This window comes from Sorex araneus, chromosome 4 (assembly GCF_027595985.1).
Source record: "Sorex araneus isolate mSorAra2 chromosome 4, mSorAra2.pri, whole genome shotgun sequence".
NCBI lineage: Eukaryota > Metazoa > Chordata > Mammalia > Eulipotyphla > Soricidae > Sorex > Sorex araneus.
Genome location: NC_073305.1, coordinates 101,549,003 through 101,572,761, shown reverse-complemented (window position 1 = coordinate 101,572,761; position 23,759 = coordinate 101,549,003). Strand labels below are relative to the sequence as shown.

General features: G+C 38.6%; 1 protein-coding gene across 1 annotated transcript in view; it reads right to left on the bottom strand.

Annotated features, from left to right (window-relative positions):
- The window catches only part of KCNQ5 (potassium voltage-gated channel subfamily Q member 5), a 588,348-nt gene that overhangs the window by 107,588 nt on the left and 457,001 nt on the right, over positions 1-23,759 (bottom strand). Inside the window, exons 4-6 of the mRNA XM_055134600.1 lie at positions 21,373-21,548; positions 20,986-21,111; positions 488-598 (exon numbers count right to left, since the gene is read on the bottom strand). Coding sequence (XP_054990575.1) covers positions 488-598; positions 20,986-21,111; positions 21,373-21,548 — 413 coding nt within the window. The remainder of the gene's footprint in view (positions 1-487; positions 599-20,985; positions 21,112-21,372; positions 21,549-23,759) is intronic.

Below are 23,759 nucleotides of genomic sequence, written 5' to 3'. Positions count from 1 at the left end.
AGTTTGAAAAGATAATATTTAAATCTTTCTAGATATGTTAAGTCTTAGTAGACTGAGAGGTGATGCCATTTGGGTTATTATTTGGTCATAAAGCCTTAGCTGGTATAAAATCAGCTTAAGTATCTCTAAGGGAAGACCCTATTTCATAAATTACCCAGTGGTATACATGCAGGAAAGTTAACATTTATCAGAAAAATTGTAGCACTGTTGTCTTGTTCTTCTAGCACTGTTGCCCTGTTCATCAATTTGCTCGAGCGGGCATCAGTAACATCTCCATTGTGAGACTTGCTGTTACTGTTTTTGGCATATTGAATACACTTGCCAGGTAGCTTGCCAGGCTCTGACGTGCAGGCAGAAAAATTATACTGGTAAATTATACAGATACATAGATACATTCCCAGCACATCCAATTGTGAAGATCATACACCAATAAACCTCTAAGATGTAATTAAAGTTGCTTTTTTTTTTATGTTGCAGAGATACTCACGGCAGGAAGTGCAAAGAAAGAAATGCCAAGGAGTGCAAAGCCTGCAGAAAGCAATCTTCCCAGCCAAGTTAGGGGGGTTTTGTCTCCATAGCCAATCGTTGTCAATGTAATCTAAAAACAAAAGAAATAGAACATGTGGCTTAAGTACTTTAGAGGAAAGTTAGAACCTATGAACAGGAGGCAAAGTAATGTCTCCACTAAATCATTATTCCACAAGTCCCGTTGACGCATTTTATTACTATGCTCTAATTTTCCATGACGCAGAACAGAACTTCTTTTTTGTTTAAGGATAGGAATAACCTACATACGTGTTCTTCTCTTCTAACAGTTTTTCATCCTTTCTAAGTGGATTCAAAGGAAGGTGATTTAAGACAGTGGATAACCATCAGTGTTAAAGAAATTGATAGTGTCATGGGTTTAGGACTTGACCCATACACAAAACAGTAATTTGTTAATTAAGACTGTCTATGTACTACTTTGGCAGATACTTCTTCAAGTTCTGGTGTGTGCAAGGTACACATTTTGATTTGTAGTGGAAAAATTGAGAGGTATATAATTCCTGTCTGAAGATATTTACAATATAAGAAGGGAGACATATTATACACAAATCATTAAAGCAGATTATGGGGTAAAACAGAAATGATGACAGATGACAAATAATTTGCTGTGGGAATTCAAATAATAAGACTGATTAAATTTGGTTGAGGGGAATGTAAGGAAGATTTATTGGGAGATATAACAGTCAGGCTTTGAAAGAAGGGCAATATGTTGAGAAGCAGAAAAGGATGATTTAAGTTGGGAGGAAGCAGATGACCAGTGGCATAGCAGTGAAACAGCTTGGGTAGGTTTGGAAAGTAAATTTATATTTTTTGGGACAGTTTAGTTCAGTTAGGTAGTAGCATGGTTGATCTGAGTATGATAAAGCTGAACCAGGGAGTGTCTTTGAACAGGAAAAGTGGCAAAAGGACTATATGACAGTGGAGAATAAAGACACGTGTTTTAGGGAGGTCAGTACAAATATTTATTGTTGGGGACTGAGACATACAGCAGTAAGTAAGGTGCTTGCCTTGTATGCAGCCAACCCAGGTTTAGTACCTGGCACCCTGTATGTTCCCTGAGCACACCAGGAGTGATCCCTGAACCCAGATCCAGGAGTGAGCCCTACTGAGTGTGGCCCACCCTCTAGCCCCCAATTACTGATGGTCTGGGATGAAGGAGATAACTTTGTCAACAATGACTTGAGAATTTCCACAGGAAGTGGCTACACCATAAAAGAAAAAATAAAACAATAAAGAGATGGTTTCAGAGTAAAGATGAGGTGTCTGGCTTTGTAGAATGCCCATTTGAGTCTGATCGAGAAAGGCTGAGCAGGAAATAAAGACTAACAACTTAGGTCCTGAGAGAGAGAGATTGAGTGGCATGAGATTTGTTTTTTTTAGGGTAATGGGGTGATCGTTGAAGCTTTGTGAACAAATGAATTTACAAAATTAACAAAGAAAGGGTCCACAGACATCTTAGGAAACATTTAAGCGATGGGGGAAAAGGAAAGTAAGAAAGTATATATTTTTTAAAAAGAGATTAATATAGGTTGTATAAATCAAAGTTCAACTCATAAGAATCTTACAGGTTCATAGAAAAACAAACAAACAAGCAAACGAACAAACAACAGTTGAGAAGAATTTCAGATAAAGAGCTAGGAGTTTTTGCTGACTGATTTCCATTTTGTTGGTGTAGGGCCACACATCGAAATACTTGGGAGTGCTTTGTCAGTTTAATATACAAACTCCAAAATATATCAGCACAGAATTTCTTTGAGGGTCTTATTAAAAACAGGTAAGGCATTATTATTACCATGATGAGATCCAAATATAAATTTAATGCAATATATTTTAGATTCCAAAGTTTAGAAGTTACTTATGTAAATCGGAATAAGCATCTTATCATATTAAAGGGTTTTATTTCTCTTATTTACATAGGTTGAAATCATAGCAATCATAAATTGGCTCTTACTGATTTATTTTATGATTATTTTATTTGCCATTTCTGAAAGTTTTGTTGGAACAAATAATTTAAAGTAAATTTGTTTACTTTAATTTATTTAAATTAATTTAAAGTACATTTGCTTAAGGGGTCAGGTTGGGGATGGGAGGGAATATGGGGGGACATTGGTGAAGGGAAGGTGACACTGGTGCTGTTGGGACACTAACTGCTTGAAATGACTCTGCAATGAACAACTTTGTAAATCACAGTGTTTTTAATATATATGTGATATGTGTATATCACACATATATAAAAGTGATATATGTATATCATATATATACATATATATATAATGATGCTCATTCAGTAGAAACTGTGCTATGAGTTTCCATCTTTTCCTGGGCTATAGACATATAGCAATAGCACAGCAGTTGAGCGTTCGCCTTTCATGAGGCCGACCTGAGTTCAATTACTCTGCCCCTCTCGGAGAGCCCGGCAAGCTACCGAGAGTATCGAGCCCGAGAGGCAGAGCCTGGCAAGCTACCCGTGCCTATTGGATATGCCAAAAACAGTAACAATAGGTCTCTCAATGAGAGACATTACTGGTGCCCGCTCGAACAAATCGATGAGCAACATCGTGACAGTGACAGTGACAGTGACAGACATATAGCACAATTCTGTCTCATGATGCAGGAAGCAGCAGCTCTCACTCAGCCCATAATCACAAACAACCAATATACTGCAGTGTGGCATGTTGTTAGCATCTTTAGATGCTGTGGTTCTGCTCTTTTCTGGCCTATGATTATGTGCTAATGTTTTTTATTTTTTTAGCATGTTTATAGTATAGTGGGCTAAGCTGGGATGTACGGTAGGTTAGGTACACTGAGTGCATATTTGAACTAACATACTGATTATAACATACTAATTAAACTAATTATAATTTTTAACTCCTTAAATATTTAATTGGATGCACCCCCTTTGTAAATCTGAGGATCATATTAAGGAAGATTTGCATGCATTTGGTAGTTTTTTTTTTTGTGTGATTTCTTCCTACTCCACTCTATCTTTAAATACTGGATTCTTTTTTTTTTTTTTTGCTTTTTCTGGGTCACACCCAGTGGTGCACAGGGGTTACTCCTGGCTCTGCACTCAGGAATTACTCCTGGCGGTGCTGGGGGACCATATGGGATGCTGGGAATCGAACCCGGTGCAAGGCAAATGACCTACCTGCTGTGCTACCTCTCCAGCCCCTAAAGACTGGATTCTTAAGATTTGGTTCTCTTAAGAAATTCTATTTTCTAACTTTCCTTTCTTTTTGTCCCCTTTAGTTTTTCATTTTTTCCTGGGTGATCTGAAAAGTTTGCAGGGATTTAAATACCATTTTTATGCTGAACACAGTCAATTTATGTCTTCAGGCCGGAACACCCTTCTGAGCTCCAGATTTGCATTTCTATTTGAAGGACACATAGTCATTTAAACTCAATGCGTTTAAAACAGGTTACCTTTAAAACAGAGCTCTCATCTCCACTCAGTCAGTCACTACCTCAGATGTGCTTTCCCCCTCCATCTTCATCAAGAGCCCTATCCCCTAGGCAAGTGATAGAGACAGGCCTGGCATGTGTAAAGCCCTAGGTTCAGTGCTCAGTACTACACTGCCAGCACTGCTGGGTTGGTCAAGGAAAACAAAACAAAACAAACAAAATCAGACACAGTCATTTCCCTTATCACTATATCTGCTAGTTGTATCTGCGGATTCCACCTCTCCAAGACTCTGCAAATTCATGTTCTTCTTTCTGGCTTCACTGCCTTCATGGTGGGGCAGGTTGCACACCCATCAAGATGCTGATTTGACCACTGAGCACCACACTTTCACCACAGTACCTGATCAGCCTGTCAAACAAACCAGGCTATTTCGGCCTCAGAGCTACTGGCAGTCCCATTTCCTCAGTGAAATCACTTTTCTCCCTACTCTTCCCAAGACTCCTCCTCACCCCGCAGGTCTAATCCCAAAGACCTGTCATCAGAGAGGCCATCACGACCCATTTCGTCTATAACAGGCTCTTTGCTCACTAGTTCAGCTGCTTAACAGCAATGGTCATAAGTGCTAGTTAGCTTAATTTTTTCCCTTTGGGGAGATTCTTTATTTCCTTTATTGGAATGAAGAACCATGTCTCTGCTCTCTGTTATCTCTCTAACATCTTGCATGATGTTTGTAGGAAAGAAGGAGGCACTCAATAAATATTTAATAAGTACAGAATGCTTTCAAGTATATTGGTGACAGGTATAGAGAAATGCAGGACAAAATTGGCCACAATCTCTGACTGAGGGGAGGTTTTCTTGGATGTACCTGCACAAGTTTGCAGAGAGGGTGTGGTAGGTACAATCAAAATGATCGGCCTGATGTGAAAAGCATCTTGTCCAAGGCAGGATGTGGGCAGGGGTGAAGATATGGACACAGCAGTAATGGGAATGGGAGTGAGAAGGAGTCAGTTCCCTTCAATTTCAGTGATGGAGAAGGACAGGATCATTTGTGGGGACTGAAAGTCTTGGCACAGGAGAAAGACTAGGAGGGGCTATGAGGATGGTATCAAGTCCATAGGGATGAAGCACACATTAATTAGACATCAACTAAGCAGAGAAGGCTTATCCCACTTCAGAGTGATAATTTCTCAGACCTAGAAGCCTGGACAATCTAGTATCACCAGTAATATCTGGAGGGACTCTCAAAGGAGATAATAAATCTAGTATCACCAGTAATATCTGGAGGGACTCTCAAAGGAGATAAACAATTTTATTATAGAATACTAATTTTAAATATGTATGGAAGATTTTGTTACGTGTATTTTGTTGAGGTAACATTGATTCACATCATGGCATATGTTTTAGAGGCACTTTTTTTTACATTTCTTGCAAAAAACCAAATAGTTACATCCACTAAATCTCTTTGTTATCTATTGGGTCACTTTATTTTTTATTTTATTATTATTTTTTGGCTTTTTGGGTCATACCCGGCGATGCACAGGGGTTACTCCTGGATTTGCACTACAAGAATTACTCTTGGCAGTGCTTGGGGAACCATATGGGATGCTGGGAATCGAACCTGGGTCAGCTGCGTGCAAGGCAAACGCCCTACCCACTGTACTATCACTCCAGCCCTGAATCACTTTATTTTTGTGTTTTCTACCACCCCTTGCTCTAGCACTCTTAATTTTGATCCATTGTTGTATTCTTTTAGCTCTCATGTGAGTGAGATCAACCAGAATTTGTGTTTCTCTTTTTTGACTTATTTCATCTAATGTGACACCCCAATTCTATTCATGTTGTCATAATTGGCAAGATTTAGTCTTTTCATATAGCTGAGTGATACACCATTGTGTATATGTATACCATGTCCTTATTATCTATCCACTCCTCTTGTTAGGCAGTTGGATTTGTTCCATATCTCTGACCTTTGTATATAGGGCAGTAATGACCAGGGAGATAGCACAGGGATGCCTGGTGCCACATGGCCCTGAAGCACTGCCCAGTGTGGCCCTCGAGGCCCCCAAGTATACCCTAGATGTTTTCAGTGTTAGCCCTCCATCTTGGCTCCAGCAATGAGACAACTGGCCCAGTTTCTGAGTGTCATAGTGATCCCGCGGCCCCCTGAGACCTCTTTGGGAGCCCTTTCACCCCAAATAGGCTGCAATAGAAGGGCACAGCGAAGTGCCTATGTCCTTCTGAATTAGCCCCACTATTGTAATTTTTTTGTATTTTCTGTATTTTCAGTTTGATACCTAGGAGTGAAAATCCTGAGTCCTATTATAGGCCTATTTTTTTTTTTTTTTAGCATTTGGGGAAAACCTCACATTGATTTTCAGAGACTGAAGAGTTTGCATTCTTACCAGAAATGTTTGAGAGTCCCTTTCTTTCCACAATCCTTGCCAACATTTGCTGTTTCAGATCTTTGTGACAGAGGCCACTGTAAACTGGTTAGAAGTGATTGATCACTGCTCCTTTAATTTTATTTCTAGATAAGTAATGAGAAGCTTCCTTCCACCCCCGCCCCCACACATGCCTGTTGGTCATCTGTACGTATTCTTTGGAAAATATCTATTCATCCCTTCAATCCAACTATTTTTTGGGGGGTCTCCCAACTGGTACTTCGGGACCCCGGAGGCCACTATCACTGATATGCAGCCAATCATGTTGGTTCAAGGGTTCAAGAAGATAGAGTGCTGCGTGGGTCCTGCAGTATGACAGATTACCAGGGCTACATTTAGAAGTGCCTGGGAGATCATGTGGTATGAAGAACTGAACCTAAGTTGAGTTCATGTTAGGCATGTGCCCTAATTGCTTTATTCTTGGCCCTCTGACCATGGTACATGGTGTTATTTTGCTACTGTCGTTGTGCTTTATGTGTTTTTCCAGTATACCTTAAATACTAACCCTTTGACAAATGTATGTTGTATGAAAATTTTCTCCAAGTCCAAGATGTCTTCTCATTTTAGTGATAGTTTAATGTCACTGTGCAGAAATGTTTTAGTTTGATGAAGTTCCAGTTTATTTTTGCTTTTGTTCTCTTGCCAGTGGAGTTGATTTTCCAAATACATCACTGTTGGCAACACCATGCAGTATTTTGCTTATGTTTTCTCTCAGTATTTTATGGTTTCAAGTTTAACATATATGTCTTTAATCCATCTTGAATTTAATTTTTGTGTAATTCTTCAGGATCATTTCCAATTATGGAGTATTTATAGTTCTATACAAATTTCAGTAATGTATGCTCTATATCCTTGAAGAATGCCACTATTATTTCTGCAGAAATTAAATTGAACTTGAAAACTGCTACCCCCTCTTCAGAGGGAGCAAAGAACCTGGGTTTTGAACAACACCAAATAGTGCTTAGTTGCTATTTCTGATTTTGTGCTTATGAATGACCAGTGGTGGTACTCAAAGTAATATATGCGGTACATGGGATCAAAACAGGGTTTGATGGCATACAAGCAAGTATCTTATCTTCTGTACTATCTCCCAGGCCAGCAAATTGCCTTAAAATAAAGTAGGGTAGGCCTGGAACGATAGCACAGTAAGTAGGGTGTTTGCCTTGCACACGGCCAACCTGGGTTCGATTCCCAGCATTCCATATGGACCCCAAGCACCGGCAGGAGTAATTCCTGAGTGCACAAGCAAGGAGTAACCTTTGTGCATCACCAGGTGCAACTCCAAAAGCAAAATAAAATAAAATAAAATAAAATAAAATAAAATAAAATAAAATAAAGCAGGGTACCAGAGTGATAGTACAGTGGGTAGGGTGTTTATCTTGCACACAGGTCACCCGGGTTCTATCCTTAGTTCCCCAGTATGGTCCTTGAGCCTGCCAGAAGTGATTCCCAATGCTTGACTGCAGAGCCAGGAGTAAGCCCTGAGCACTGCTGATATGTCTTCCCCCTGCCACACCCGCCCCTTCCCCAAAAGCAATGTTAACATTTCTAGTCCATAAACACAATGTACCATCCCAGTTTTAGTTATGCTTAATTTTTTCTATAATATTTTATTCTATAGGTCTTTCACCTACTTAAGTTTATTCCTATTTAGTTGGTTTTTTTTGATGAAATTGTAAATGGGACAGATTTATTACCTCTTTTCTTCTATTTCATTCTTTACATATAGAAATGCATCATTTATTTTACATACAACGACTTTACTATACCATTCTGTTTTTGCTAATGATTTCTTAGTGAAGTCTCAAGGGTTTCTAAGTATTTATCAGATAATCTTCAAATAATAACAGGTTTAGTTCTTTTTTAAAATTTGGATTTATTTTTTAATAATTTTTTTTGAGTCATACCCAGTGGTCCTCCAGGCTTATTCTTGGCTCTGCCATCGGGGATCACTGCTGATGAGTGATCAGCAGCTTGGGTGGCCATATGGGGTGCTGAGGATCAACCCCGGGTTGGCCATGTTCAAGGTAAATGCCTTAGCTGCTATTTATCTCTCTGCTTATTTTTATCAGGATTCTTTTGATCTCTTTCCTTGTTTGATTTCTAAGCTAGGATTTACAAGATTATATTGAATATAGTGGTGATAGTAGGAAACCTTGTATATGATCTTATAGGAAAAGTATTCAGTCTTCATTACTGATTATGATAGTATCCACGAATGTTTCCATCAATGGCCTTTATGATGTTTAGAAATGTTTCTTCCATACTAAATTTTCATTGTTTCTTAAAAATAAAAAATGGAAGTTGAATCTTGCATTTTCTCTGTCATAGATATGACTATGTGGGTTTTAATGTTTTTTTTGAAGCAGTGTATAACACTTAGTGACTTTCATAAACTAAACCATCCTTGTGCTCTTGGAACAAAACTCACCTGGTCATGATGTATGATCTTTTAAATGTACTGTTGAATTTAGTTTAATAAAATTTTGTTGGAGATATCTGCATTTTTTTCCATTGGAGATGATGGTCTGAATATTAATCTGTATTTTTTTCTTCTACTTTGTGATGCCTTTGTCTGTGATTGTATCAAGGTAATACTGGATTCATAAAATGTACTTGCAAGAATATCCTGCTCTTCAACTTTTTGGAAAAACTTTGAAAGCAGAGGTCTTAGCTAATATTTAAATATATTTTTAGAATTTTTTAGTGAAATTATCTGGTTTTGGGGCTTTGTTTCAGGGGAATATTTTGGATTATTGTTTCAATTTCCTTGCTTGAAATTTGGAATTTGTCTGTTTGTATTTTTTTAATATCTTCAGAATAAATCTTGGAAGATTCATGTAGGGTAGATTTTAATCCACAGAGCCTGGCAAGCTCCCAGTGGCGTATTCAATATGCCAAAAACAGTTACAAGAAGTCTTAAAACGGAGACTTTACTGGTGCCCACTAGAACAAATCAATGAGCAACAGATGACAGTGACAGATTTTAATCCACTAAACTTTTTTTTTTTTTGTAAAATATCTTAGTCCTGTTATTGTAGTTTATTAGCAATCAACTGAAGGAGAAATTTTGTTGTTTGGCCATACCACTAATGTTACATTTCATGGTTTCAGTTACATTCTAATAATGTTTTTTAGTTACTATCCTTAGTTCAGTGCTTAGTAAATGGGATTTAGGTTAGTGTCTTTAACCCCAAAGAAGAACCTGTGGTAAAATAATGAGATGCTCAGTATTTTATTTTGAATAAAGAACTGTTCGATTTAATTCTGAGCTTAGGGTTGCTTTTCTCTTTTGGACGGTTGATTTGTGGGGTAGAAAATAGTGTTGTGAATTCTGACAACTTCATTCTGAAGTCCCCCTGGGGATTACAGAGAATTTCTACCTTTCTTTGCTGTGGATGAGGCTTTTGGTTGACCTAATTGCAGTGGGTGCAAAATAACCAGCAGCAAGGTCTGGTTTCAGCCACTTCCTCCACTCTGATGTCAAAGTGGTCCAGATGTTGCTTGGTAAAAATCTTGTAGGCCTTTTGCTTACAGCATGGCCTTAGAAGGGTCTGGTAACAGGGTGACAGTTTTGTCTCCCTTCATGCCATGGAGAGGGTTGGTGATTTTCCTGTTCTGAGCCCAAAGGGAGAATCACTTCTTATGATGACAAATAGAACCACCAAGACTTTCTATGTAAACAGACAGGTAACACCAGAGGGGAAATGGTGGTGTAAATAGACAGGTAACACCAGAAGGGAAATGGTGGTGTTTCTGAGATGTACTTACTTACAATGAAAATGTGTGAAACTCTTCGTGTCTTCACATGACCCCGTTGTTTGATCTAGTTGACACTCTAAGGCAATGAGTGGTTGAATTTTTTTTTAACAAGTTCTAATGTGTCCTGTTCATTGATTTTCTGGACTTTTAGGCCAAACTACCCTAAAGACACAATGTGTATGTTTTCCTAGCAGTTGGAGAGTCCGACTGTTCACCAGCTGGATTTCTCCATGAGAGCCACGGAGCAGAAGCTCTTTTGCTGTGTATTCTACCATAACTGTTTTAAAAATGTCTTTGTCAAATGGGTTAGAGCAATACTACACATCACTTGCCTTGTACACGACCAACCTTAGTTTGATCTTTAGCAACTCATATGGTTCCCTGAGCCCGACTAGAAGTTATCCCTGAGTACAGAGCCAGGAGTAAATTCTGAGCACAGCTGGCTGTGGCCCACAAAACAAAACAAAACAAACAAACAAACAAACAAAAACATTTATTTGTTCTGGAAATCTAAGAATCTTTCAGGGCTAAACCAAATAATGAGAAACTTCGTAAGTCATCTTTAAGGGCTGAAGGCAATTGCAGCTGAATGAAATCCATTCTACTGGAAATAATCTCATTTTAATTTACTATTTTAAGAACTTGTAAGAGACACCAGTCATCCTATGCAGGATAGGTTATTTCTCTCCCTCTCTCCCTTCTTTCCTTTGTTTGCTCTTCTATTTCTGTATTTATTTATTTATTATAGATTTTTTATTAGTGAATCACTGTGAGGTAGTTACAAACTTATGGACTTTCATGTTTGCATTTCAGTCATACAGTGATTGTTTACCCATCCCTCCACCAGTGCCCATTCTCCTCCACACTTATAGATTTACTACTCATTGAAAGTATTTGAAAGTATTTGACAATATCCTTGTGAAACTGAATTTATTTACAAAAATAAAATGATAATTTTTTCTGAATTGTCTCTCTCAGTATATATTTAATGCAGAGTAATACTTTCATTCAGTGAGAAGATGCCATTTATCATGGCCTTTAAGTCCTATTGAAGAGGCGGGTAGTTGCATTCTCTGCTTATGACCTGACATGCAGAGCAGCATATGAGAGGGTCTGACCCACATCCACTATTACTCCACCTCAGGAGGGCTGGAAGTTGGTGCCATCTCTTCAGTTGAATCACTTACTTGAAGGTGATTTAGCAGATGGGAACAGCTCAAATAAATTTATGTCCTCATAGTCCATATGCTCATTTGCAGTCATGCAGGTGAGAAAAGCTATTTTCTGAAAATCTGTGGGTTGCAAATGTTGGCACACAGGTGTGATGGTGGTAGCAAAGTCTAAGGTGGATTGGGAGCAACTTTGTGTGTTTAGCAATTTAGAATGCTTCCTCAGGAAAAATCCTTAGAAACAAATGAGCATGCAGTCCAAGCTGTCTTGATTTGGTTTTTAATGGCATGCCAGACACTACAGTCAAATTTTAACCACTGTACAGCTAATGCATTCATGTGAATAGTAAAGATCTTATTTATAGAGTTCTATAGTATTGCATAATCCCCCCCAAATGAGGGCATCTTTAAATAAGGAGAATTATTTTACTATAATACTGTAGCACTGTAGCACTGTCATCCCATTGTTTATCAATTTGCTTGAACAGGCACCAGTAACGTCTCCATTGTGAGACTTGTTGTTACTGTTTCTGGCATACTGAATATGCCACGGGTAGCTTGCCAGATTCTGCCATGCGGGTGAGATACTTGTGGCAGCTTGCTGGGCTCTCTGAGAGAGGCGGAGGAATCGAACCCGGGTCAGCTGTATGCAAGGCAAACACCCTACCCATTGTGCTACTGCTCTAGCCGGATTTTGTATATGTAAGTGAAATATTGCTTTTATCTTTCCCTTATATCCTTTGCAGTATACTTTAGAGCAATGTCCTTTTTGTATAGGCACAGGAAGATAGTTAATGTTATGCTTTTGTAACTTGACTGTGAATAATATTTACTCCTGGGCATCTGTCATATTTACTTGATTTAAACCACAGTTGCCCTTAATTCCTAGCATCTCTAAAGGAGGGTACTGATGAAGAGGTTTGGATGGACTCAGGGCAAGCTGTGGTCTACTCTAGCATCAAAAAGGGACCGGCCAAGTGCCATAAAATTTATAATAAGTTAAATAGCACGGTCATGGACAAACACTGTCTTGACCCAAAAAGAAGTAGCTGGTTAAGGACCTGACTGGGATTAGGAAGAACTACTCTGACCTGAGGACTGTAGTCTAGGATATATGTGAGATGTCCCCTCCCCATCTTTAAACTTAATATATTTCCTACTGTCCATACAAAATGACTAGAAAGATTATTAAGAAGTAAAGTTAAGATGACCATTCAAATGGATATGGACTAAGGAAAGGAGACCACATTTCACCCTTGAGCAGGAAGAGATCTTTGTCTTAAAAGAAGCTTCCCTGGAAGGAAGGGCTTTTCATATATTGATTGTGCTATCTCACCTATGTGTAATTACTACCCCCAACCTTTGATGTTTTGTTCTTAACTAATGCTGGGAGACAGGAATGGGGGGAAGAGTAAGACTGGAATGGGTAGAGAGTGAAACTGGATGTAGGGAGTGAAACTGGATGGGGTGTGTGAGACTAGGATGAGAGGAGTGTGAGTCTGGAAGAGACAGAGATTGGTATAAATGACAACTGATCACCAACCAGCTTGGTCGCCCTGTTTCCTCCTTCATGCCACGGTTGACAACAGTGGCTGAGATGGGAAAGCAGCTCATGGTCACCGAATGCATGTGGTGAGAACTCCCCCACTTTTTTTTTTTTTTAACACACACATGTGCTCAATGTTTATGAACTAATACTGCCTGTTGTAATGTTAAAAACATTATTCAACATAAAAATCTTCCTATGAGAGGCCATTGGACAGTCAGGTATGGGCCAGCAGTGGCGAGACACATGGGGTCTCATGGGATGGTGGGCCCTTGTCCTCCCCTGCCCCGATGAGACCTCGAGTTGCCGCCCATGAATGGCCCCTCCCCCTACTGATTAAGCTGCTAACGGTCATGGTCCTAGAGACACACAAACAAATCTCAGAACACAGTGGCTTTTGGCAGAAATCCCTCCAGATTTAATTATTAAAATTTCAGAATTCCAAAATTGCACAGAAATAATGGAAATAATCTGCCACACAGGTAGGGGGAGGGTGTGGGATGGGGGGTATACTGGGGTTTCTGGTGGTGGAAAGTGTGCACTTGTGAAGGGACAGGTGTTTCATCATTGTATGATGGAGACTTAAACCCGAAAGCTTTGTAACTGTTCTCACAGTGACTCAATAAATAAATTTATATTAAAAAAACCTTCCTATGATAAGAACTTTCTATAATAAGAATTAATAATAACTAATTTAGAACTTCTTCAGAAAGAATTTCTCAAAGGAATGCTCAATATACTTCATAAATAAAAGCCAAAAAAGTAGGATTTTGTTTGTTTGTTTTGCTTTTTGGGTCACACTCAGTGATGCGCAGGGATTACTCCTTGCTCTGTACTTAGGAATTACTCCTGGCGGTGTTGGGGAAACATATGGGATGGTGGGAATCGAACCCGGGTCTGCCTCGTGCAAGGCAATGCCCTACCCACTATGCTATTGACCCGGCCCTCTAAAAAAGTAGGATTTGTAGATACTTGTAATAGCTGAGATTCTTGGGAGTCGATAATTGTGAATAATAAGTGGCGTGTTGATTATCTTATGGCCCAGTAAAGCCTTTATACCATCCAATAAAAATCATTGTTAGTAAGAAACAGCTGCTAACATTTATTTAACCAGGACTAAGTAATAAAACAACAGATTGCAAAATTTTTCAGAAAACATTTTATATTCAATGTAAGGAAGTTACTGGTATCATCAAAGGCAAGAGTATCTTTGTTTATTCCACAGATTTTCACAATGTCTTACTCTTAGATTAACCGGGGAATGAAAACCAGGGCATATGTTTGGGCTGAATACCCCACTGACTGCACATTATACATTATAAGAAGAGCTGTCTAAATGGTTTGCTTAAGGAAAGGTTGTAAGATTTTCAGTATGAACCATTGGAGTAAATTTGACTGATACCATTGTTTTTCTATAAGCATGAAGCAATCGTTTTAGACACATGGTCTCAGGTAGAGGTTGTAACCAGGTGCTTCCTCAAAGGTAGATTTATACCAGCTGTGTTGTTCGCACCAGTTTTTCCCTCCCCCTCATCCCTTTAAATACCTTAATCACAATAATACCAATAAGAAGAAATGGGATAAATTGGTCTTCAAGGAAAGCTCATTTTAAGAACAAAAATTGCTTCAGGAAAATCTGATCTCAAATTATTTTAGAACAATCTAAAGCAATTTAAAAGGACAAAAAATAATGGGAATAAAAGAGATAATAATAAAAATAACTTCAGGAAAATTTACTCTCATATTCTTTCAGAATAAATCTAAAGTAACTCAAAAGAAAGAAAATAATTATAGGATACACCATTAAGTGGAGCAATTGATGATCCCCCCCTTTTTTTTTGCTTTTTAGGTTACACCAAAAGCGATGCATAGGGTTTACTCCTGGCTCTGCACTCAGGAATTACTCCTGGCGGTGCTCAGGGGACCATATGGGATGCTGGGAATCGAACCCAGGTTGTCCTCGTGCAAGGCAAACACCTTACCCGCTGTGCTATCCCTCCAGCCCCTGATCCTCTTTTTTGAAGGGAGACTTCTCAAGTAGTACTAAGGAGGCCTGGGAGGCCCCACCAGAAGTTCTTGGTCAACTGGGCCAGTGGTTTAATGTAAGAGCCTGAGGACTCAATGCTGCTTGAATCCCAAGATGCTGGGGATTATCTGGGCCAGACTGGTGGTGCTGGGGACCGCCAGGGCTACACCAAGTAATGCTCAGGGAACTATGTAATGCAGGGAATCAAACCTGGATCTTGCATCCTAACAGTTGAACTATCTCCTGATTTCCAGAAGATCCTCTTTTCCTGTAGCTGCCAATGCCTCAATAGCAGAGTGACTATCCCTGGCCCTACTTCCACCTCCTCTGCTATCAACATCCTTTAGACGTGATTGCAGAAGTTAGCACATCTTACTGAAACCTCCAACTTCTAAACCTTTTCTGTGCTTAAGCTGTGGCTCTTTTATGAAATCTTTTGGTAATTTTTATTTTTCTTCTTATAAAGGTGTGTTCATCAACTGTCCACAACAGTGATATCTACATCCACATTATCCACTATCTTTGACTGGGTACTTTCTATTGTCTTAGTGTCAGGTATTTACTATCGATTGTTTCACTTAATCCCATGAGCTGGTACTAGTATTAGTTGAATTGTTACTGTCTGTGAGCAGTGCTGATCAATTGCAGAATCCTTCCAAAAGTTGGGAGATAAACCAAATGATCAGGAAGTCCAATACACCTTCTTTATTTACTTTTTTTGGGATTACCTGCAGGTGTGCTCAGGACTTCTGGCTCTGAACTCAGGATTCACTTCTGGAGGGTGTAAGAGACCATATGGGGTGTCAGGGATTGAATCTGGATTGGTCACATGCAAGGCAAGTGTCTTAGCTGCTGTACTATTGCTCAAGCCCCAGCCCTATATATCCTCTTAATGGAAAGAGATTTTAAATTTGATTTTTATCTATTTTTAGTCTTTTAAAATAATAACATTTAACTTCTAAAATTCTAACTTTTGAAAATTGGCATGTGCAAAGCAGGAAAATAAAAAGCATAAGAACTGAAAAACAAAGTCATACACAATTACAAGCAGGTATGTCTGACATATTCTTCTAGGTCATGTTTCTATAAGAATTAAACATTCGGGGACCCTCTGTGCCTAAAGACTTTGATTCCAGAGATCTAACACATTCGGGCATCCAGCGCAGCATCCGATAGCAACGCACTGGAACTGCGAACTGGGCTACAACTTTGTACTGCCGGGGGTGGATTTTTTTCCTCCCCACCCTGTCTTCCTGCACGGAAAGTGGCGGGCTGGCGGCACCCACGTGGCAGGCGCCATCTTCTATGACTCCAAACCCAGAGGTATTCGGTTTTTACTTTTGGGGCACCCAGGAACTCATGGGAAGGGGGCATAACCGGCACGCCTTCGGCCCAGATAAATCCGGAGCCGCTGAGTGTGAATCGGACCCTCTGCACCTAAAGACTTTGAATCCAGAGACTTCTTACAGCAATGCACTGGGACTGTGAGCTGGGCTATGTAATTTCTGGCAGAATTTTCCCTGGACTTTATACAGAAATCCCAAACCGCGCAGATGCGGCAGCGGACTTAACATTTATAATTGTCAGCAATGTGAAACGGTTCCTTTTGAACAGGTCTGACTTGGGGGGGAAACTCCAAATAATAACAGTAAGTTTTTGTTGAAATATTGAAGGTTTTTAATGTAACAGCCACCTCTCTGGACTGTGAACTAAGCAAAAGCCCCACGCTGGCCGACTCGGTGTGGCATACACCATACTATGAGGCACGGGAAGGGGGATGAGGGGGGAAAAGGAAAAAGGGAAAAAAAAAGAGAGAGAGAGTTATGTACTTGTATCAGTGGGGCTACATATCTCTTCATTTCCAGCAATGAAAAACTAATTATCAAATGTAGTAGGTCTGTCTCTCTTGGGTGGAAACTCCAACAACTATAGTGAGTTTTGTGTTGAATTATGGAATGTAATCAAGGTAAAGAAAAAATGAAGTGAAATTCATTAGTTATACAGTAGGGGGTAGGAGGTGGGGGCGGGCAGTATACTGGGGTTTTTGGTGGTGGAATATGGGCACTGGTGAAGGGATAGGTGTTTGAATATTGCATAACTGACATATAAACCTGAGAACTTTGTAACTTTCCACATGGTGATTTAATAAAAAGTTAAAAAAAAAGAATTAAACATTCGTTAGGTTATTAAGATCATAGAGCTATGTATCATGCTTTATTATACACCATAAATATTTACCATTTCAAAGTCCTGAAGATACACAAGTCTTTTAATAATCAAGAATATACTATACTTGTATATATTATGAGGGCTGGAGTGATAGCATAGTGGGTAGGGCATTTGCCTTGCACACGGCTGACCCAGGTTCGATTTCTCCACCCCTCTCGGAGAGCCCGGCAAGCTACCGAGAATATCTCGCCTGCACGATAGAGCTTGGCAAGCTACCATGGTGTATTTGATATGCCAAAAACAGTAACAACAAGTCTCACAATGGAGATGTTACTGGTGCCCGCCGGAGCAAATCGATGAGCAGGGGATGATAGTGACAGTGATACAGTGATACTATACTAACTCAATCTGGAAAAACAAATATCCAGAATTCCTTGGCAATAAAGTATGTTAAAAGACAAAAATGGCAACAGACATTGGTATAGTTACAATTAAAATATAGTATTCCATTAATGACACTGCAACAGAGTACAGAAAACATAGTACTTATAAGATAATTCATTATCCAGTTTATGCTATTAAAATAGTAGCAAGGAGGGGAAGTGCTAATTAAAGAACTAACACTGCTATCCTGGGGTGTAGTCAAGGAGATGCACACACATCAATGGTCAAAGTGAACAGGAGAACAGTCACTTCCTCCAGTACTTAGATGGATCACAAATTGCATTTTGATACTTAATGCTGACATAAGTATAATGGTGACATTAAAAAATGAATGTGATTTTCTTTAGTCACTAAAGTCTAGCACTTAGAAAACATTTTGGACATTTTGATTTACCTGTTTATTCTAAATATTTCCCTTGCTATGAAGTGTCCATTATTTGTATAACAATTTTTATCTGTCAGAGTAGCCATGTATTTCATTAAGATCATGATTAATATTTAGTAAAAAGAATAATAGTCACAGCTTTTTTTTATCAGACTGAAGACCTAATACACATTCTTCTCACAATGAGTAGAAATAATGAGTGATCTTACTTGCCTTAGAGTCCTTCTAAGCTCCAGTTTCACTGGTGAGTCACTTAATATCAACCAACCCACAATGGACCAACAAGACCTTTTTTTGTTTCAGAAGCCTGGCATTTTAAAAGATTTTTACTTTCTTATTCAAGACCACATTAGAAAATGAGAGACATATTTAGGCCATTCAAGAAACCCATTAAGAATAGGCTAAACCTAAGTCAAAATACCAACACTGAAATGGAAATCAATGAGAATGTCTCTTCTCCTGAAAGTCACAAATATGACCTTGAAAAACATGCTAAGTGGATTTTTTTAGCAAAGGAAACAAGCTGATGACTAAGTGAGAGGTATATTAGGAGTTTCCCACACACTGTTTAACACACAATCAGCAATTCTTATTAGTATTAAGGAGAAAAGAGAGAGAGGGAGAGAGAGTGAGGGGGGAAAGAAAAAGAGAGAGATGCTGGAATATATCCAACAACTACATCTCAATGGGAGGAAGTGTACCTGAGCATGTCAGTCATTTAAACATATTAGAACCATTCAAAAAAGGGAAAACTAGGCTTAAAGTAATACATTCATTATGACAATTTATAAGATAATAAATTGTCTTTCCTTGCAGGTTGGAAAAGATTCCTGTTGTTTCAGTTTAGACAGTTATCCACCCCCTCTCCCACCCCCCCACTCCATGAGTCATGGATTTTTCATTTGCTCTCTACATATAAAAGTATTTTTAAGAATGTCAGATGATTTCTCTTTTGGGTTTTCCCACTTTCCTCCTTTCAAAATGTCCGATATTGCTGTGGGGGTTTAGTAGGAAGAGGAGCTGCAAACCAAATTATTACACCAATAGAATATTTTTATACCAAATGGCACAAACTTGCCAACATTTATTCTGACTTAAGAAGAAATCCTAATCTTTGGGTGAATGCATATCTAATTCTTACTTAATGCTGCTGTGCAACAAATAAATGTACCAGTATCTGCTTAATCCAAGGCTTGGCAAATTTTCCTTGTCCCTGACAAGATATCTAGCACTCACAAATGAACTTTTGGTGAGTAATGAACAATGCGGCAATATTAACTAAATCTGTGTTTCAAAGTACAAGCAAACAACTTGTCAAAATTTTAATCACAGTTTAAAAAAATGATGCATCTTTATTTTGGCAAGAATCTAGTATTTAATAAGTATTAGTGATGATTTATAAGAGAATTTAATTTGGTCTTTCTGGACCAAAGACATGTAAAAACTTTTTAGAAATTTATGAATACTGTGAATTTTCACATAACAACATCTTGAAATGTCTTAAGGAATAAGGTGAAAAAAATATTCACTACATAAAATCTGTGAAATTAGAGATACATTTTGCTTTAATAGAAAACTATGCTTTGGTTAGAATAGATTCAAGTGATCAAATTCTGATTGCATAGAACTCTGTACTTTTAATGACCAATGAGGTAGTTATCAACTCTCTAGAATATAGATAACTAGTAGCAAGACAAAAAAACCCCTTATGTTTATAGATATCAATAAATCTGTCCACTGAAGGGTTAACTGACTTCCCTTACATGTTGTGGAAGAAGTTTGTTTACCTCTCTTTGCAGATGCAAATAGATGTGTTTCTGATATGTCTAAGTTTCTGGTATGTGGACTGTCCTTTGCACTCACCTTAATATTGACTTAAATGCAGAAAAAGGAAACCTTCAGCATGTATCGATTTTCTATCATTTTGAAAGTCATCATTTCACTTTGATTTATTTGGAAATCTATTTTTTAACAATAATACTAAGAAAAAGTCATATGGGTGAAAAGTTTGACATCAGGTGTCTATCGGTAGATACAAGGGCCAGGGGGATTGCCCCATAGCTGGAAGACTGCTTCATGAGCAGAGGGGAGAAGGCAGATGGAATAGAGAAGGCATCAGTAAGAAAATGATGGCTGGAGGAACCAGTTGGGATGGGAGATGCATGCCGAAAGTAGATAATGGACCAAACATGATGACCTCTCAGTGTCTGTGTTGCAACCTATAATGCCCAAAAGTAGAGAGAGAGTATAGGCAATATTGTCTGCCTTAGAGGCAGGGGGAGGGTGGGAAAAGGGGGTATACCTGAGATATTGGTGGTGGGAATGTGCACTGGTGGAGGGATGGGTGTTTGATCATTGTGAGATTGTAACACAAACATGAAAGCTTGTAAGTATCTCACAGTGATTCAATAAAATTTAAAAAGTAAAAAAAAGAAATCAGGTGTCTATAATTTTAGTTCCCAGAAAGAGTTAAGAATCCTCTCTCTCTTTCTCTTTCTCTCTCTCTCTGTTTTAGGGCCACACCCGGCAATGCTCAGGTGTAACTCTTGGCTCTGTTTGGAATGATTCCTGGTGGTGCTCTGGGGACCATTTGGGAGCCAGGGATCAAATCTGGGTCAGGGCATGGAAGCAAGAGCCCTACCCACAGCACTATCTCTCCCAGCCTCCCTTTTTCACATTTTGTATCAAAATTTTAACTTTTATATTTCATTTAAGTACCATGCGCTTTCTTTTTAACTCCAGATAATCTTTTAAATAAATGGTTAACTAATGTAACAATTGAAATTTAAATTGTGCTGTACTGACTTAAAACAAGCATTTTATCAACATTTTATTGACAATTAAAAATGACTTTGAGCAACAGTCTAACATTCAAAAATACTACTGATAATTTAACCTTGTTGAACCAAGTAGATGGAGTAAACTTTACATGGTTATAAATCCTATACACTTTCACAAAATTGCATTTTTGGAAGTTAATCTTTTTAATTGAGACCATTCATCATTATAATATTTATATAAGGAACTCATTATGCTGTACTCATAGGCAACATGTCACAATATCCAAATTATAAAAAGTAATTTTTATACTTACTGTGCCCCACCAGAGAGCATCTGCATATGTAGAAAACTCTTTATTGGCATCCTTTTCCACCAAATAGACAAGGAAAGATGAAAAAATAAGAACCAAAAATCCTATGTACCACGCTGTGATTAATTCCTGGATGTAAAAAGGAACGAAATATTTTTAGAGGTGAAAAACTATGCATATGAGAAAACAATTTATGCCTAATTTCATTCACTTTACTACTTTGATATTTATGGCTTTTAAGTAATCCATTTACATTGTGTCCCCAGATTGCTTTCATCATTTCTGAAATGACGAAGTTTGCTTCTGAGAGAGAAGCTTGCTAACTATTACAGGAGTCCATGGAAATGTCCATAAATACCTTGTTCCATACGCTCGGAAAGCAAATCCTACCTTGCTGTGGGCATAAACCACTGAGCCTAGTAACTTCCAAGTGCCTCCCCTTCGGTCCATGCGCACCATGCGGAGGATCTGTAGAAAACGGAGACTTCTCAGTGCAGACGTGGCAAAAATGTTACCCTGAGTTTTTGCAGAAACAACTGCGATGGAAGCGATAAGAACAATGGTATCTGAAAGAAACAGGTTGAAGCAGTCGTAAGTAACATGACTAAGATTGTTCCCCCTCCACCGCCTTCAAAACAGTGTTTCAAAAGGGTTCACCTTGGACCTGATTTGAACAATTCAAATCCAGACACTGAACCCAAGCCTGGAGGAGGACGGTGGAGCTCTGCGCTAGTTGAAGAGCAGAAGAAGAGCACCTGCCTATTGCTTAAGTTCTGACTCCTTGCCCAGTCTGTGCTTTACCTTGGCAATTTTGAACCACTTGCTATTTAACTGGACTAAGGCGCTCAAACATTCCAGCATTGCAGGGAGCCTTGGGATGATGGTGCAGAAACCCCACAACACTCTGGTTGCATTAGCGTTCCTGTTCGGCAGCAAGAGCTTCTGCCTCAGCGCCATTCCCATGGCTTCCAGTTTGATGCCACAGGATTATGGTGACCTGCCCAGTCGTGAAACTGCAGCTTGGCTCAATCCTACCACTTGTTTTGTCAGAGGTGTTTGTAGCTTCTTTCTGTGAAAAATTCCCTTATGTTGTTGAGTCTGTGATTTCATAGACTCTTTAAACAGAGGCTCAACCTGCTGAATAATCTCTCTCCAAAGAGTGCTCTTTGTACCTGGACAGCAAATGATGAGTAAAATCTGTACACAAATGAAATCCTATTACATCTAGTCAGGTAGACGATGTAGTTAAACACACTGCATTTCGTGAGACTCAGGTTTGACACATTGACATCTGGCTTAAAAAAGAGCTGCCCCTTCTACGTGACAAAGTGAAAAAGAGTAGCCAACACAAGCATAGAAGATAAAAGAGGGACTTAATTGCTCCAAGAGTAAATATCTGAGTGAAGGAAGCAGGCTTTGAAGTGGGAGAAGTGAAGTTAGAATCAATGGCCTCCTATGGCAATTTTAAAATAAGTTCGTCTGACCTTAACATCCTCAGATAGAATTTCCTTCTAGCTGGAAGTATGTTGTACCTAATTGGGAGCTCACAATCCAAAGGAGAATATCACTTTAAGGGGGTGGAATTTATCCTATTTTGTGAGCCTCAGGATCAACTGCTCTATAAATGTCTTCATTCTGCTCTTTCCTTGCACTGAGGAAATCTCCTAGTGTGGCTAAAGACCTCTGAAATCATACTCCTGATGCCCCAAAGCCAGTAACCACTCAGAGGTGGGTGGTCAGGGGTTGGCAGTACTAGACTCAGCCCAGTGACCTTCTCCAGTCAGATCTGAATACCATGTGGCTTTGTGGATGTGGGCACAGAGAGCCACAAATGCACACTGGAAATGAGAAGGAACGGAATATGTTGACACAGGCACCAAAGTAATTATTTGAGTGAATGAAAGTCAACTGCAAAGCAGTATACACAATGTTACCCTATTTTAATAAAACATGTATCATACAATTTAAAAAACCCATGTGATGATACATAGACTACTGCCAATAATTTCTCTAATGGGTGGAGATATGGGGTAGGTAGGTGAATAAAGAACATTTTTAATTTCTGTTACTAATTTCCGTAATGGAGTTTTAAAACAATATTTTTTTAGATTAGAAAAACAAACTTAAAACATGAGAATTCAGTGAAAGTATTTCTCAATTTGCATCATTGGGGGATTTTCTCTTGAGACAAATGGTTTATATTTAAGGGATATTTCTTATATGACCTTGTAAAATATATGTTTGTTTTAATTTATCACTGTAGTTCCTCTTCCTGCTGAGTATAAAGAGGGAGGACATTATTAAGACATCTGAAATAGAATGAAGGAAATTACTAGTATGAGTGTAATACAGCACTTAAAAATTGTTTTGTGCTAGAAATTTCTTTACTATTAAAAATTGTTTTTAGGAGAAATGTTATATAATGAAATCTTTATAGCAACTATGTTAGGTATTCTGTAGATCTTACTGTACAGATGAAAAAGCAAGGCACACAAAACATATACTGTATTACTTCAACAAAAATCAGCTATGCATTGATAAGCATAGCACAAAAAATGTATGGTATGAGGTTAGTTCATTAGAGAAAACTTAAAAAAGATAAAAGGAACACTGGTGGTGGCTTGAGATAATTAAAAAATTATATACACAGTGGATCATAACCAAAATGTTAGAAGTCACAAAATACTCAGAGGTAACCACAGATTTAATTTAAAACCCTCATTGTAATTCAGATCAGATGAGAAAGGCAGAGTTCAGTAAAAGGAAATCATATGAGC